Source organism: Cuculus canorus, chromosome 5 (assembly GCF_017976375.1).
Source record: "Cuculus canorus isolate bCucCan1 chromosome 5, bCucCan1.pri, whole genome shotgun sequence".
NCBI lineage: Eukaryota > Metazoa > Chordata > Aves > Cuculiformes > Cuculidae > Cuculus > Cuculus canorus.
The window spans coordinates 53,493,536-53,511,537 of NC_071405.1; the positions used below are offsets into that span (position 1 = coordinate 53,493,536).

Below are 18,002 nucleotides of genomic sequence, written 5' to 3' on the forward strand. Positions count from 1 at the left end.
TGGAAAAAGAGAGAGGATCTTTTATTGTTTCTGCAGCCTGGACATCACCAGCTCTAGGGAAGAAAAAGTGTTGGGGACATGCTTGGGAACAAAAGTGGAGAAATTAAGTATTATCCTCCTTTGGAGAAACATACTGTAAATCAAATATTCATTCTTGTCCAGTTCCATACGATTGCTGTGACATGAGTAACATATTGGCTATATCTACATGACAGCTTAGTTAACTCTCAGATTCTGTATCCATCTTGCGCTGATTCCTAAGAGTTACTAGTTGCCCTAAAACTTCAATAGTGAGCTTGATTTCTGGCCCTCATAAACAGCACCGTTGAACAGCCACAGGAATTCAGTAATCTCCGTTGTTAAACTATTTTAACAGTCCCTTATCATGTGCTATCTCTTAAATAATTCCTGGGCATGGTTCAGGAGACAAAGAAGACCCACCATACACAAAAACTTCAGGCTGCTTCAATCAGACAACTTTAGCTCCTTACCTTGACTTGACTCTGGATCCTGAAATAGAAGGTTTCATTCCACACTGGATTGTTGGAGTTTCTCACAGTTTTGGTTCGGGACTTTTCACATGTTGCAGTCGGCATCCACAATGTCACATAGCAATCAGCCTGGCTTACTGGGTAGGGAAAGAGACAAAACAGTTGTTAACGTGGCAAAGTCAGTGGTGCTACCAAACACTTTCAAGGTTACTGCATGGTATGAGTATGAGTTATTTAAAGACAGAAATGCCTCATGTAGTGTAATTTTTTCAAGATATCCTTCTGAGAGGGAAAAAGCACAGACTATAAGGTGGCCTAGAACAGGAGGTGGTTTCTCTTCTTCCTGGCATGAGTTGCAGACAACAGTGATGTTGCGTATAATGGAAGAAGGTGAGAATTTCCTGTTCTAGTCACCCACTTTCTTCAGTTTCTCTATCAACAAGTTTCCTGTGTTCATGTATGCATGCGCACACACACTAACCCTCAGCTGCTCTCTGATGAGAGGGGCCTGGGAGCCTCCTCTACCTTCTGAGAACAATTGCAAAAGCTGTCCAACTCTGCCCTGCCTTCAGTGATTTTCTTCATGAGGATTTGTGAAAGCAGCTGTAGAACTACTGCTGTTGTAGAAGACTGCAGAAGCTCTCTCCAGAAGGAGCTCGTTGAGTTAGACATTGGACCATAACTAACTGCCGCCTCCAGGAAGAGAGGGATCAAATCTCTCTTTGGTCTTTCTCTCACCAAACCAAACCAAGAGACTATTTACTCAGAGAATCGTGATTTCCAGAGATTCTTTTTCACTTTAGACGTTTGGTTGCATGTTATATCCCTTCTGCTCTTTTTGTATTCATGCCTACTTTGCATTTAGGTCTAGTAGACATAGTGAAGTCTTTACCATTCCCGTGGGTACAGATAAACAATAAGTGGCATCAAGACCCTCGCTAATAAACAATGCAGAGACACGGCAGCACACAGATGATGCACATCATAGCAGACTGCCAAGAGACTCACTTAAAAACAGTGTAAACATTAGATGCTCATTCTAAATGTCTGCCCAGTAAGGGCAGGTCTAGTCAGCCTGGCCAGTCTGGCTGCCTTACACATTTTGCCTTGCGTAGGCATATCGGTATCTTTTTGAAGGAGGAGGAAAGTGTCTCATTTATGCCTTTTCTTTGCAAAGGAAGTTGCTTGTCTTTGTTTCTCTTATGGACAGTTGATTTAAGAACTAGATTTAAGGCTACCCTCCTTACGACACTCCTTTTAATTGCCCGCTTTGTCAAATTCCAGCTTTCAGTATTTCCAAGAAGCATTTTTGTCTTGGGCTGAGCATGTTGGGAAATTCTCAGCTGGAAGTTTTTCTTTTCCAAGAATAAGACAGAAGAAAAACCATAATGCTTTGTCATGTTAAAAGAAGAAATTCTTAATAATTTAATTTCCAGGTAATACCCCTTTTACACCTTGCTACAGAGCAGAAGAAACAAGCTAATTCTAGAGCAGTACTGCACCTGAGCCAACCTCCATCATTCAGGCAGTGTCAGACTAAGGATGTCCCAAACCAGTTTGCATTGGGAATACTGTGCTTAATAACCCTTACTAGACTTTTGGTCCCTAAATAATTTCTTTTTCAATGGATGTATTTTAGGATCCATACATTCCCATGACAATGAGTTCCACAGATTGCCTGTATATTGCTTTTATTTGTTTTAAATTTCCTGTTTGATAATTTTGTTGGGTGCTCCTTTATTGTCACATTGTGAACAATTTTCTTATTCACCTTCTCCCCTCCTAGTCCTTTTGGTACAGCCAGCTTCCAGGTCCTCCTCAATAATTTCCCTTCCACTCTTAAGGCCTGTAGACTATTTAGTCCCTCTGGATGTAAATCAGTTTCAGATAAGCCATCATAGTGGGTGTCTTTCTGCACCTCCTTTTGTTACTCTGTTTCCTCAAGTCTCAGAGGTTTTTGCAGTGAACCTACTGAATATATCCACCTCAGAGAACTGTATTTTCTTTTTGTTTGGTTGGTTTTGTTTGTTGGTTTGTTTGTTTGTGTTAACCTGGGAAATTCTAAGCAGAAAATAATGCTTAGAATAACCTCAAAGCTGCAAAAGCGGGTATGTTTGGAGATCACAGGAGTAGTGATACTGATTTTAAAATGGTTTTAGATCAATTCTGTATGATTACTGCATGACTTTATGTTTACCATTGGAGAACAATGACGGTTGGCTGTTTGGCTGGTAAAGTACTCTGATCTATTGATGTGATTTGTCATTCCTGTAACTTAACTATACTTTGAGATACAAAGCATATCAAATGACCCTTGATTATATGAGCAGATGCAGGCAAACTAGTCAGCTCTGTATTTAATGCCAAATATTGCTTCAGTTCTGCTTGCATAACTCTCTTTCTACAACCTAGTTATTTGTGATTTTGTCTTGTCATCTGATATGCAGAAGATCTAAGATGAGTCCTTGATGAAACCTTTCTGTGTTATTGCATCACCACATGTGTGTCACAGCCACGGACCAGGAGGGAGGTGCAGGAGCAGAGAGTGTGACCCAATGGTATGACCTAAGATACAGCTGGTATATCTGTATACCTCCTTCTTTGGGTGAAATGCCTCTCCTCACTTGCACATGTGGATAATCCATGTTCTTTAACTAAACAATGGTATTTTCTTTCCTGCTCATTCACTTCCCACCACTTCCCTGCCACATGATTCACACACTTGCACAACTGCAAAACTGCTGCACGAGCGTTAGAAGGGACAAGGCTTCTAGCTCTCAGTCAGCACCTTTTTTGACAGGATAATTTATAGTGGCATTAGCCTGGTGGTAATGATTTTAGAAAGTTTTTCCTGCTTGTTCATTTCACCTGTGTTAGAACTAAAGCCAGGGAGGGGTGGGGGTAGGGGTGGGGTGTGTGCAGGGATGGAGAATGAAAAGGATTGCTCCTGCCAGCCACAATTCCCAAGGTGCTGCAACCCAACAGCAAAATTTGCCCTTGCTTTTGAAAACATAGGATGCACTCTCTTTCACGTATCTGTGTCAGAAACTCCCCTTTCTTTAGGAGAACATACTTACCCTTGAAAACACTTTCAGTCTTAAAACCAAGCCAGAAGCAAGGGATTAACATTAAATGAAACAGCAGCAAGCAGCAAGGACTGACCTCGTTTATAACAGTTAGTTGACATAAACACTGGATTATTTCATAAACACCTGGAAAATTTTGCCATACAATTATAAAAGAAAACTTGTTGCCTGTACCCTGAGATACCACTAAAAACTGAGATACTTACAAGTGTCCACTCGCTGGACATTTCTCATCCGGATGATCCTCACAGTCAGCAGGAAGCAGGGAGATGATTCTATCTGGAGAAGAACAGTACAAACCAGAGCGTAAATAAGCCTTCAGTGGAAAAAAATATGAAATAGAAAAACTAACTGAGTGCTGCAAAACACTAATAGGGTCTGTAAAAATTGTGTCAACCATCTCACTATTCTGCAGATTAAAATCTGCAACAATGCAACATAAAAACATGATACAAGAATAGCTATACTGGTCAGAGCAGTGAGCTCAATGGCCTGCATGTGATTGCTGTCCAATTGTGGGTGTAAAAAGGGTAGAGAAATGCAGAGTGGTATTTCCTATAGCAGTTCTTCAAGCCTGCAACAATATGCAAATTAAGGACTTTCTAAGGCAAATGTGGTTTCTTTGTATTTCGGGTAAGCTTCTCCTATTAAAGAAGTCTTGTTTAACATTTTATACATTTCACTGTCCTTTTGCTGCTACTCTAAGAGTCTTTGAAAGCTCATTATTGCAGAAAAGAAAGGGATAAATCAATGTCAACTGATTCTGCTGTGAGATGCCTGAAAACCCCCTTGCTCTGAAATTGCAGAGTTTATGTCTATACAATAGCTACAATAAGTCTCTCAAAATGACTAAATACACTAGTGAGCACCATGGTTGAGCTGTGAAAATACTAGTATTCTTACTCAAAGTTACAGTTAATCCTCTCAGTAAACACCTGTAAGGACCCATCACATTGAAAAGAGCACTGTGGATAAAATCTGCTGTCACTGACTCTCAAAGGATAAACTTGAAGTACTGCTCTCAGAGAGGTGGTTTTGCTTTCTGCTTCAAAAACACAGATTTCTCTTTTTTTTACCTTTATAACCGTGCAGGAAAAACAATAACATTCATCTGAGCTATTGTATCTCACAACTATGAGATAAATCAATGACTGAGAATTGCTTCCAGTGGATTTGAATTAGGTATGGGTTGCCTTTAGTGGAAAAAAAAAAAAAAAAAAGAATACCTCTCTCCAAAAAAAAACACTAAAGATTGAAAGTGCTTAACATCCTTTGGGCTCCTTGAATGTCTCAGCCATAACCTTGTATAAAAGAAGTCTCTCCAGATTTGTGACTGCGGGCACCTCTTTCTGTTTGTTATTAGAAGATAATGTGATTTCCTTCTTCTAAGGCAGGCGATTTCCTGCTGGCTCATTCCATAAAGCTGTCTCTGGCTCAGTCCTATCTGCAAGAGGCTACTCTGACAAAGCCAATAAATAAATCAGCATTTCCTGTGGCTGTGACACATGGTTATTTCCTCACACTCCTAGAAACATTTCCACTTGCGTAACTGGTTGAAGCAGAGCCCTCCAAATAATTCTTTTTGACAACTGCTATTTTTATCAACAGATTTCCTCTCATTTAGGAGCATCCTTCTATTTCTATAGCACTTCAGAGACTTCCTAGGAAGACTGTAAACAAGCAGACAAAGTAGATGTTAAGGCAGATAATGAGAGGCTGGAAGAACCTCACTTAAAACAATATGTATATTGTTGCCAATTTTTTTTTTTTTAAGACAACAGAGCAGAAAGGACCTTATTTTCAGAAGAGAAGACAACTGGGTCTCCTTTGTCACAACAAGGTATTCTTTCAATGTACCTCTTCTCTCTGTTCTCCTCAAAATGCCCTCTTCTTTCTCTGAACACATCACCTTGTGTTAAAATGTTTTTGCTTAGAGAAACCCTGAAATTCTTAGAAAGGATTCCTGCTTTCACCCATTTTGTATATGCTTCAAGAATTCCTTGTTTTCTCTGTTTTTCAGTACATCTTCATGAATTTCAGCATCAGCGACCCATCCATCTTCTATTACAAGTGTTCTCAAAGGAGGAAAAGTGTAACAGAAGCTGCAAAATTTAGAAACAACAACTGATGGAGGAGTATGTCCTCCGAGGTACCTCATGCAAGGACAATGGTTCACAGCATAGCCATATTAATACAGTTCTCCACCCAGTTAATTAACCCTTCCTCTCTGCAGGGCAATTAGTAAAGGTGGATCACCACATTCACATGTTAGGAATGAGCCTGGGCACCTCAGCATATGCCCTAGAAGGCAGAAACTCGTTTTTCACTAGGATTCACATAAGTACGGGGCAATTCTTGCACCTGTTTATCTTTGTAGATTGCGCAAGGAACTGCCAGCTCCTGGGTCAGCTCCAGGTACACTTCCTCAGGCAAATGGCATTGCTTGAGTTAGAACTGGCATATTCAACATTTGCAAAGCAGTTTGAGATTCTTAGGTAAGAGACATTAAGGAAGAGCAGTGGGTTGGGGCTTTCTTAATGACTATTACACTGTTTCTGCCATCTGATTACCTGTCCTCCTGTTCCCAAATAGCAGCATTCTAATGGTTTACCCAAATTTCCCCATCTGGCATGGAGAAATCAGTTCTCAGGGATGTGGGTTTCATAAAAAGACTCACTGAAATTTCACAAAAAAAAAAAAAAAGCAGTGGCTTCGTGGGAGTTACAATAATCAGAAGCAGTGCTTGTACCGAGGGAGAGGCAGATGCAGCCAGCAGAGAAAGAGACAGCAGCCAGGTGTTAGCGATCAGGCCTTGCTAGTTCTGCTGCTCCCAGGAGAATCTGCTATTTTAATTCCAGTAACACATTAAACAAAAGAAATTTATTTAAATGGCAACTGTGACAACTATAAGGTGATTTACAAGGGTCTAGTTATATAAACAAAGAAAATACCAGCTAGGCATGTATGGAGCAAAGGATAGTTCTGTTATTATGTCTACTTAAAATCTATTCTGATCTCTTTCACACACACAAAAAAGAGCTGCTGTTGTCATCATGTTCTGCCTACAAGAGGTTTCTACCACAGCCTTCAGTGGTGGAAGACCTCTCCTCTCCTGCAGCTAACAAGGCCATGTTACAACAAAGTTTTAATGCTGTGACATTATAGCATTGCTTTTGATGGATGTAGTCATTCTGTGACTATTTTACTGGTTGTCAGTCTACTGGTTTGTCTTCAGTTCGCTGCATCTTGGCTTGTATCAGAAATGGGGTCACCAGCAGGTCCAGGGAGGTTATTCTCCCTCTGTACTCGGCACTGGTGAGACCGCACCTCGAATACTGTGTTCAGTTCTGGGCCCCTCACCACAAGAAGGATGTTGAGGCTCTGGAGTGTGTCCAGCGAAGAGCAACAAAGCTGGTGAGGGGGCTGGAGAACAAGTCTTACGAGGAGCGGCTGCGAGAGCTGGGGTTGTTTAGCCTGGAGAAGAGGAGGCTGAGGGGAGACCTTATTACTCTCTACAACTACCTGGAAGGAGGTTGTGGAGAGGAGGGAGCTGGCCTCTTCTCCCAAGTGACAGGGGACAGGACAAGAGGGAATGGCCTGAAGCTCCGTCAGGGGAGGTTCAGGTTGGATATCAGAAAAAAATTCTTCACAGTAAGAGTCATTGGGTACTGGAACGGGCTGCCCAGGGAGGTGGTCGAGTCGCCTTCCCTGGAGGTGTTTAAGGAACGGGTGGATGAAGTGCTGAGAGACATGGTTTAGGGAGTGTTAGGAATGGTTGGACTCGATGATCCAATGGGTCCTTTCCAACCTTGTGATTCTGTGATTCTGTGATTCTGTGATTCCCAAATTGTGTTCATGTGTGCTTCATGTACACAGACGTAGAGCAGAGCTGCATTCAATATAGCACACTGCAATGCCAGTGCATGAGCAGGGTTTACACTGCTAGTTTCTCTGTGCTCCCAAGGAAACAAAATGTTACTACGATTTTTGCTCCATCAAATGTAGAGCAGACCTCATATTCTCATCTTCTTCTAATTTCACACTGCTTCCCATAGGAAAGGTTAACATGCTATGAAACTTGGCACCAAGTTACTATGTGGGCGGAAGTAAAGGATTCCTCTGTTTTGTGAATTATTCCAACTTTCTCCCACCCAGACTAGTAAGAATTTGAAAATAGAAAATTCTCTGTTGTGATTTCTTGGGATTGCAGGCTGTCCACATTTCTGGCAGATTTGTGTATCATATCTCTATCCCAGTCCTCTTTAAATTCATACTCTTATTTAGATATAGGTATGTGTGGTATGCATCTGTCCTAAGAAGCACTTCTGTCAATTACTCCAGTAGGTTAGCTGTGTAATAATACATCCTGTCCCATCACAAGTGGCTGTGGAGCTCCAAAATGACAGTCTTCTCTAATAACACAAGAGTCCACGAGCCCAGATGCTAGTTATTCTTCCTTTTTTACTTGTTTTTCTCTTAGTACTTTTCTTCTGCTTCTAGGCTTCTTCATCTAACAGACTCTTACAGTATAGCCTATTGCTAGCAGCATCTTCCCAACCTGAGGTATCAACGGTACTGACATTTAGGACTCTACCAAACCTACTGTAGACTACCTCAGTCTCACAATTTCACAGCAGTACAGTCAAATGTGTTCTGGGTCAATGCATACTTTGGTTTTCAATGTCAGCTCTCTGTTTTAGCATAAATGTCTGATTAATTAGCAGAATATGGTAGCTAAAACAGAGAGCAGTCATCCAACAGCACTGATCCAGAGAGACAAATTTACTCTCGAACCTCCAGGGGCAGCCATCACATTCTCAGTCTCAATTATTGCCTCTTTTATAACGATATTCCAAAATGATCATAAACTAACAGTAAATAATGCAGAGATCCTGAAATTAATCTTCAGTGTGTATGATGAAAACTATATCATCACCAAAAAGCAGCTTTCCTCTAAGTAGATGTTTCCATCTGGGTTTGTGAGGAGGTGGCTCTATCATGCTGGATGAAAAAATGTGATGAAGAAATGGAAAAACTTAGGTGCCACTGATGCTGGTACCATTGTCTATTTCAGTATGACCACACTGCACACTATTTCACAAGCAATCCTGCAAAGATCAGATGAGATTTTAAAGAACCTCAAGGTTTCACTTTTTCAGCAGTGGAAGAAAAAATAAAGGACATTTCTGTGGACCAAGCTGAAAAAAAAATCTGTGTTATCTATGAAAACCATGAATAAAGCTTCCTCTCCATCCACATATTTTTCCTGCAGTCACCCCATAATCATGCCTCTATCCGTTTCTATGTAATCTACTGGCACAGCAGCCTTTCCTGGCAAAGATTGCTTCCCTTCTTTGACTAAGGCCCCCCTGCATTCCTGGCCCAGAGAAGCATTCTGCTGAGATGAAGTCACTCACAGGATGTCACCAAGGCATTCCTTTCTTCATCTCCAGGCGTTAGTTTAACTAGATTGTAGCCAGATTCAAAAGAACAAAAACACTTGGCTGTTGACTACCTTCTAGAGCTGGTAGTGTGTGAAGAAGCGCCTATCTTGAGCTGTCTGAGAATCAGGTCTCCTTGGAGAATGTGCATCCTCAAGTCTTTTACAGTTGTAACTGGGATGCTTCAGGCTGTGAATAACCTTCAGACAAGCCGTGCTCCAGACAGCTGGAGGCTGTCTCCCACTGCTGTGGGGTACGCCAGGGTCGTCACTGTGGCATGCAGCCTGGGCTAAGTGCAGTTGGTTGCTGCATTTGGCCACGTCTCTGAAGCTCTTCCTCATTCTCTACAAACGAAGGCTCCAAGACGGAAAAGCATCTCATTGCTTCCCCTCCTTTTCCTCCTCCAGGCACCAGGCCTGTGACACCTCCAACTACAGCTGCAGGGCTGCACAAGGGCCGAGGAGTTCTGAGGAACTGTCACCACTTGGTTTTCACAAGCAGTGTGTTTCATGTTCTTAATTAGTAACATAACTTCTTCTAATGAGACCAACTTTTCACGAGACTTAGCAGAAGACCTGGATGCATATTAGAGAATTAGGAGTCCCAAAGCTGGATGGAAACATCTCCTTCATGCATATGACTACAGCAACCTGATTTTCAGCAGGGAAAATTTATCTGTGCCCATAGGAGCATGATGGGTATACGCAAACCCACAAGAGTTGTGTCCTTCAGACAATTGGAATGGAATTCTGGACGTTTTCTGGGAATAGGACTGTGCAGTAATTAAATCACTATCATGCAAGTGCATAGGATAGAGTGCTATGTTCTTATCACAGGACAAAACCCGGTGTCTATGTAAACAGATGCAAGAACAACTCTGTCCATCACCAATGGATTGTCACAAATTTTTGGAATTTTGAAAAGTGAAAAATAATCCTTCAGTGAGAGACAGGGCAAGATCATGGTCTATAACAAGGGTACGGACCCACACATATAAGACGATTCTTTTGGTGCACTACTGTTACAGCTGCCCTCTTGAAATTTCCTGAGCCTTAAATATCTGTCACTTAGGCCTATGTTCTGAGTTGGAAAAACAAACACATCACTGTGTGGGATTAAGAAATGGAGACAAGAAGTTGCCTGTCATATGTATAATGATCATAGGTGATAGTAACCCAGCAGTTCAAACCTTTTTGCTCCCTCTCCTCATATTTTTATGTTCCTTACCCCTCGTAAAGAGCAGACATTATACCAAAGTCTGATCAGTTTATTGGGTTTCGGTCTGGTTTTACTACCTATGAAATTCTTCATCCTATACATGGTCCAAATTTCAGTATCTCCACAGGCTGTAGATACCAGACAGTGTAAGCTAAATAGCTGCAAGATGAAATTGCACAAAGACCCAAGACTGATAGAATAAATCCTGAGAAAATACAGTACAATATTTTAATGTCGTTGCTGGAGGAAGTGTTTTAATAAAAATCTTAAAACTGGGCAAACATAAAAGCTAAGTTTTAAAAAAAATATTGAAAATGTAAAAATACTACAGGTGTGAATAAGAACTTGTTTTAATCACTAAGTGTCTAAATAATGCCAGGACTACCTGGTAACTAGTTTATCACAAAGCTCACCTGTGTGCCTGCTTACAGTACTACTTCATCTTCCAGGTAAAGCTCCTTTTCAGTTTCATTTTGTCTCAGTATAACTTGTCTGCATAGTTTATAATTCAAATTTCCATAGAATTATCTGGCTCAGAAGCAGACACTTCTTGGGACAACATTGTTATGAGTCACATTTAAGCTCCCCTAATCCTGACAGAGAGGAAGCAATGCCTGTACTTACTGCACAGATAGCACAGTAACAGAATGAGAACTCCTATCAAAATCAGTAATTTCTAACAAAAATAAACCTGTGACTGATCTTCCAACACAAGAAATAGCTCTAGCACATTCAAGCATCTCTAGCACATTCAAGCATAGCTCCTGTCACAGAATCCCCTGCTATAGTTTTTTCTAATGGAGTACAGAATTTGAGAAAAATCTGGGTTCAGTAATCTAGGACTTCCTCATAAATTGCTATGATAGAGATTGCAATGGCAAAGCCACTACAGCATGACATCCATCACTGTTATCACTGTTATTTTTGCCTCTTTCAGTTACAAAAAGCATTATGGAACAGAAGGCTCATCAACAGATTTCTTTTATGAGTAAACAAGGGATTAAAACAGTAGATATTTTGCATGTTCCTAATAAAACATAAAAGAGAAATACAACAAGCAGTTCTGAAAGTGATAAACATAAGTAGAATAAAATGATCCAAACAATAAACTTCAGGACATTTCCCTTGTAACATTCGAACTGCTGCCATCATTATTTATCTACCTGAGCCTTCTCCTCTTTTGAGCAAAACAAATCCCACAGCCCTCTTTGGTTCAAATTTCTCTTGTCTGTAATACCTTGAAATCACCTTTGCCTGGTACAGTACTTTCTTGATCTTCTGCTTGTGGTTCACCATCTCCAAAAGGATTGATGTTTGAGCCTTCACCCTGAAGAAGGAAAGAAACAATAAATGATAACATTAAAACAACAACAGCAGCATTATCAGGGTAGATAATTAATTCCTTCTTGCAATAACATCAGCTGAAACCTCAATTAGAACAGCTGCTGGTTACACCCAGCTGCATTACAGTGCTTAGCATAGTGAGCAAACCTCCATGTGGTTCAGCACACGCTGGTACAGAATCCATGCCGGGGTACCCTTTCAGCTAGTCAGCAAGAAAGGAAGAGCCATTTCAGTTGTGAGATACCCCTAAAGTGCCTCTGCATTTATTCTGTGAATAAGGAGTACTAAAACTCCATTTAAAATATGCCAGAATCTCTTCTCTGAGTTTGAACCCAGAGTGTAGACACATTGCAATTGCAAGATTTTAAGTCTAACAGTTAGTTTGTTTCATGAAACAGAAGTTCCAAAATACTTCTACAATGTAGGGTGATTCCTTTTGAAAAATTTTGTAGGAAAACACCTTTAAAGGACAGTTTCTGTAAAAAATGTTGAAAATATCCCATTTCTGTTTCCAGAGTCTTTCCTGAAGAGATGCGTCTTTGTCCGGTTGAAGAGCACACAGAAAATTTCATAACATACTGCAGTTAAAATTAAATGCAAATCTTGAAATGACCCAGAGAATACAAAGGAAAATGGAAAATTTAGAACAACAATGGGAATGTAGAAATAAAATTCAGTTCCCTATCCTTGTTCTCTATCCTATTCTTATCCCTTTTCCAATGACAAAAAATGGAGTTGTCACATTAATACATGTTAAAATTTTGCTATTGATACAAAAATATTAAGGCTCCTTTCTTCTTAATTTTTTCACTTTCTCTTTTTGTTCTGTCCCCTTGCTGCACTGACTTCTCTCATTTTGCCTGTGAACCTGAGATCATGTCTCCACTGGAGCCAGGAGGACTTTGGCCACAGCCAGCCATCAAAAGAACATTTTAGCTTAAACTCTTAAGGAGCAGACATTGCCTCTGGTCCCATCAGACAATAAGTCTGTACAGTAGCTCGTATATTAACATGATCACAAAGCAGGATTTTGTTTTCTGTCAAATGATGTCAAATGCAGTGAGCTTTAAGCAAACTTTTAAAGCAATTTTCTTACCTGTGCTGCTTTTGCATTTGATGGCATCATGGCCTTCCCTGGTTTCATGTAACAGAGTGTTTCTGGCACTTCCACAGGCAGCAGTTCCTGAGACATGTTTGCAGGATTTACTCCTGTAGGAGTCAATGACAAGTTATTTTATAAAATGACTTGAGGCCCCACCCATCTCATCTCTATAGGTAAAGGACTCCCCTCCCATTACCGAAGACTGTGAAGCATCAAGGATGACTGCTCCTGGGAAGGTTCTTATGGGAAAAGCAGTACTGCCAAACGGATGTGGTACCTTCCTCTGGCTGGGAAAGGCTCCCAGACTGCATTTGCCTCTTGGGTCTTGCATTGATGCCGCTCTTTTACTGTGGTGAGCAGCGACCCAGGATGTCCTGCCAAGAAGAGAATAAGCACAGAGCACCACCACCACCACTGGAGCCAGCTCCTTCAAATCCAGCTCTTCTTCACCTGCAGCACAGGGATGGCCCTGAGCAGAGGTTGATGGTGACACCTGTGGTGGGAAAACTGAGCCCTGCAAAAAGCCTCTGTGTGTAAATAACTACCAGTGACCTGCCTGTGTACAGGCACACAACCGTCCACTTTGGTCAAAGCCTTGGTATAGGCAAAGGAGATCCAAACTTGCTGCCTGCAAGTAGGCACTGCCCTGTGCCACGCAGTAAAACCCTGCAAAAGGGCCACCCCCACCACTTGACAGGTTAGCGTGTGGACCAGCAGCTCCCAACTTCTCCTGGGCTGCTCCTGTTTCTTCTTCCTGAAAGACCACAGCCAAGGCATGGACACAGGGCTGGGTCTTTGGCTTGCAGTAGACAGGGAAAGTGAGCAAGGGTCATGAAGTAGCAGTACAAGATTGTGTGTGGTGGGAAGAAAGGGGACAAGGAGGTGAACATTTACAGGGTTAGCAGAAATCTTGAGGTCAGTGCCTATGGCTGCAAGCATTACCCAGGACTACCACTGCACCTGGTAGTACCCTAAATTTGACAAAAAAGCAAGGAAATATATAATAATTGTGCAAAGCAGATAAGAGTTATCCTTCCATAAGTTTTTCAGAGAAAAGCAATTGAACTTTATATGACAACTGCAGGAAATTCATGTCAATGTGAGTGGAATATAATAACCACTAGTTTACGTTCATTAGGTTTGTTTGGTTTATTTTACAAAGATTTTGTTCAAATAAAGAGCATTGAACAAAAGTCCACATGAACATCTCCAGGCATACCCAGTGGAAATTAACCATCTTCAAACACAGAAAAATAAATGTAAAACAAACTAGCAGCTCCCCTTACAGTAGGCTGCGTCATAACATCTGCATTTGCAGCATGAAAAGTAGCTCTTCCCACGCCTGAAGTACAATACCATATTTTGGCCTTGGGTCACGGACACTCTTAGCTGCGTCCTGGAGAACTACTCTTGCAGCTTAATTCAGAGAACAATCATTCATCTTTATTTTTAGCCTGAACAGAAGAGAAGACTTGCCTGACCTTGGAAGACCTGCCATGGGACACTAAAAACACTGGTATACTTGTTATCAGAGCAGGCTAACTTTCCCAAGGCTGATTAGTTCAGAGTACCATTGACGTAAGTGATGATACTCGCCTCAAAACCCCTCTAAGAGTGATGAATATTAAGAGATTCCCTGTCCTCAAGAAAGCCTGTGGAGAAGAGCAGGTGGATTCTGCATACAGACTTCTACAGCTGTGGAGTTAATTCCCTATTTTATGTGCACTTGGCCATCTAGAAAGATCCGTATGGCCTGCAGATAAATCAGGGTATTCTGCTCCCACTTGAGTGACTCCACAGGGAATGCCGTGAAGAAAGAAAACACTGGACCTCTCATTAAAAACTGAAGATTTTTATCTAATATAAAAACTGAATGTACAAGGTGGATGGTCTCAATTTGAAAAATGAAAAGCAGAGTTTACAATTGGAATAGTTTTGTTTCTTTACATTTCATATTGCAGTAATTTAAGGTTAGATGAAGCAAAATAATCTATCTGCTTCAAAGAACTGACTGCAGTTGCAATGGCAGCAAACAGCATTAGTCTTATCCTTTAGTGCTTGCTAGACCTCGTGCTCTATCAAATACTTACGTTACTTATTCAGACTACAATGCAAGGGAGCATCAGTCTCTTGACAAAGCTACCAGCATTACATCTGACCACAGAGACAGTCTATGGAGAAGCGAAGCTCCACAAAAAGTTTTTTCAACATGTTCAAATACAGCTTTGCGATTTCTTATGTCACGGTCTTGGACTGGACTGAAACTGCTGATAGCCAGTTTTCCCCTAAATGCCTTGCAACAGGACATGGTTGTCTAGCCTTCAAAAAGACCAGGTAAAGTGAGCCTGGAATTATTCCAGCAAGCTGGAAACTCTACCAGGATTGGCTGTGACTACTTCACTGCTTTTGGACATACAGATGCTTTTGTACAAAACCCAGCATTGGAGAACAGAGTCAGATGGACATTCTGGGTCAGCTGTCCTCTTCCTGCAGGAGGAGCAGTGTCTTAGACTATCACTTATGCAGTTAGTGAAGGAAGGTGATGTGGAGCAGGAGAGGAATCTCACAGGAGGCAGGGGCACTACTGTTCTCTGTCATCTTACCCCTGTCACAGGTAAATAATTTTAAAGCAAGTCTTTAACCAAAGAGTTTAAAAGTACTAGAATATATTTATTTTATGACATGATCATCATACTGGGAAAACTACAACACTTTATATCCACTACGTATGTGCATCAGCACTTATAGACATCTAGCACATAACGAGTGCACAGCTCTGACAGGGAAAGTTATTACTTTCCTACTGAAGAGACTGGCATCACTAACGACTTTTTACAGCACTGTGCTAACAGTTAAATGCTTGTCTATGCTTTTTTCATATTACAGTTACAGATGCACTGAATAAAGTCCTGCACTTACCATACTGGTCTTAGAGCAGCCTAACTGAAGTGAAGATACCTAATTAAAGTGGCGATTTATGCTTCAGTTTATGCCTCAGATTCTGTGCATGTTGCAAATGTGTGGTCTTAAATGGTTACCTATACAGCAAGAAAGTCCTTTGTGACTGGATTTGTCTGAATGTGGGATGTTTTCTGTACTTCGAGAAGGCTTCCCAAGAGTACAGTAAACTAGGAGAGCGATTCCCAAAGTTTTCTTAATCACTGTTCACATTTTTGGAGTCTACTTGCAAGTTTACCATTTTCTCATGAGCTAGAAACTAGCACGAGGGCTGTATGGCCAGTATGTTGCTTCCTCCTGTTCCCTAAACCATTTGTGGGTTACAGACCATCAGCTCCTGCACCAGCAGGAGCACAGCTGTCTACAAAGGATTTTCTGAATCCAAAACATTTGATCTGTAACAAATTCTAGGATATCATATCATATGTCAAATCTCAAAAATACACTACATCATATGTTTACAAAGTAGATATCAAACTAAAATAATGGCAGCTCAAGGAGGAATTTGGAGCATGGCTTGCTTTCAAGACTGGTTGGAACAATTTTGGATGTCAGCTTAGCTGTGTAGCAGACATTGCAAAATTAAAGAAACAGTTATAAATTGTTCCAGATTTAAAAGTGTATATTGAAATATATAGAAACATGTAGGTCATTATCTGACAGTTATCATTCTCTAAGAATGCTCCATTACCTCAGCAGAAGAAAGGAAGTAGGAGGGGAGCAAACATTTCATATATTTACAACTAATTTACAGATTATTAACTGAGAGAGAGAAGGGTGCAATAAGCAGCAGCTGGCAGGAAAAGTCATATTGCTAGGGGCCAAGGGGCTCTTTTTTTCCCAGTGTTTAAGGACAGAGAAAAGAAGAACAATCTGGGAGTTAGAAAGCACTCACGGTATGTGTATCAGGCATCTGTAAGTTCAGGGTGGTCAGAATCTCAGCAGTAGAATTGAATACCACCACATTTTCTGTATTAGGGGTTTTTAGTTGCTGTTCTTTCTAAAGAAACAGTCTATCAAGACTGCTTTGAGGAGGGATATACTTTTATCTCAATTTTAAATTCTTGTCTTTACCACTTTTTTGTTCCTGATTTCCTCTTACTTTTCTTCTTTCCGTTCCCTGCTATCTTTTCTTTCCCATTGACTACTTGGCTTTCCAAAATATTTGTTTCCTTTCTTTGTCCATCTCAATACCACATAGCTGTAATTCTCTTTTTCACTTTCATTCAGGTATTATACATTTTTTTTTCCTTCTCCTCTTCCTTCCTCCCCTGCTTTTTATACCATCTCTTTTTTTAATCTTTCCCCTTTGTCTCACCTATTTCCTCCATACTGCAATGGTACCTCCAGAAGCTTCAGTCTAAATGATGGAGATTTGGTTCTATCTGGAACAAGCATGAATACTACAAGCATTAGGGCAGCTGGGATCAGGCCACGACACCTAGGTGAGACACCCAAATGCATGGAGAAAAGGAGATAAACAGTAGTGAGTTGAAGGGAGTGCAAAGGAGTCCTCAGGACCCAAGCAGGAAGAGACTGGAGATATGAAAAGACAGCCCAGAGTTTTTATATGAAGAGCTGGAAGCATGGGATGAGTACTGGGAAAGTGCTGTACAAACACTGAAGGTGCACTGGGCTTCAGTGGGAATCCTGTAAGGGACAGGTGTTCAGGAGGAGCTCAAAGGCACAAAAGTGCTGTTGCATGAAAGATGCGCAGCTTTCACCTCTCGTTACCTGTTGAACAGCATACCACGATCAGAGCACGAGGAAACCAGTCCTGCTGGAAATGAGGTCTTGATAGCCTTCTGTGCAGCATTATCACTCTAGTAAGATGGTGGGATATTGCACATACACAGCAGAGTTTTACATGTGAATTTTGGCACAGGGTTTCTCAGAAGGCAAACCTGCTCTACCATGCATGTTCTCCTATATCCACCGTGGCAGACACTTTTCCTGTCATTCAAATGGTGCAACCTGTAGTCTCGCTTCACTCAGACTTTTTGCAGTAATCTTTCATGTAATCACTCTTTGAGCTACAGAAGAGCATAAAATGGTGCTGCCAGCCATCCCATTAAATTCTGCTTCCAAAGTGTCACCCAACGGGACTATCCAAGTACTCACATGCCTCATGAGGGGTTCAAAATCCCCACTGCTGTTTTTCTCTAGGTTCTTATGGGTTGACTTGCCTCATTGAGCTGCCCAGTTCTTGTTGCATCTTTGTGATAATCAGAAGGTCTGGGACAAAGGTGCAATTGCATGCTAATCTCTTCACTTACCTACAGATAATGAATAGCTAAGAAGGAAAAGCAAGACACAAAAGATGCAGGACCTATTAATTATAATTAAGGAGGTCAATGGGTTA

General features: G+C 41.1%; 1 protein-coding gene across 1 annotated transcript in view; it reads right to left on the reverse strand.

The window, feature by feature from the left end:
- The window catches only part of LOC104067364 (uncharacterized), a 51,716-nt gene extending 38,927 nt beyond the window's left edge, over window positions 1-12,789 (reverse strand). The window contains exons 1-4 of the mRNA XM_054068129.1: window positions 12,677-12,789; window positions 11,474-11,563; window positions 3,784-3,856; window positions 492-628 (exon numbers count right to left, since the gene is read on the reverse strand). Coding sequence (XP_053924104.1) covers window positions 492-628; window positions 3,784-3,856; window positions 11,474-11,563; window positions 12,677-12,772 — 396 coding nt within the window. The 5' untranslated portion in view covers window positions 12,773-12,789. The remainder of the gene's footprint in view (window positions 1-491; window positions 629-3,783; window positions 3,857-11,473; window positions 11,564-12,676) is intronic.
- Between the last annotated feature and the right edge of the window lie 5,213 nt (window positions 12,790-18,002).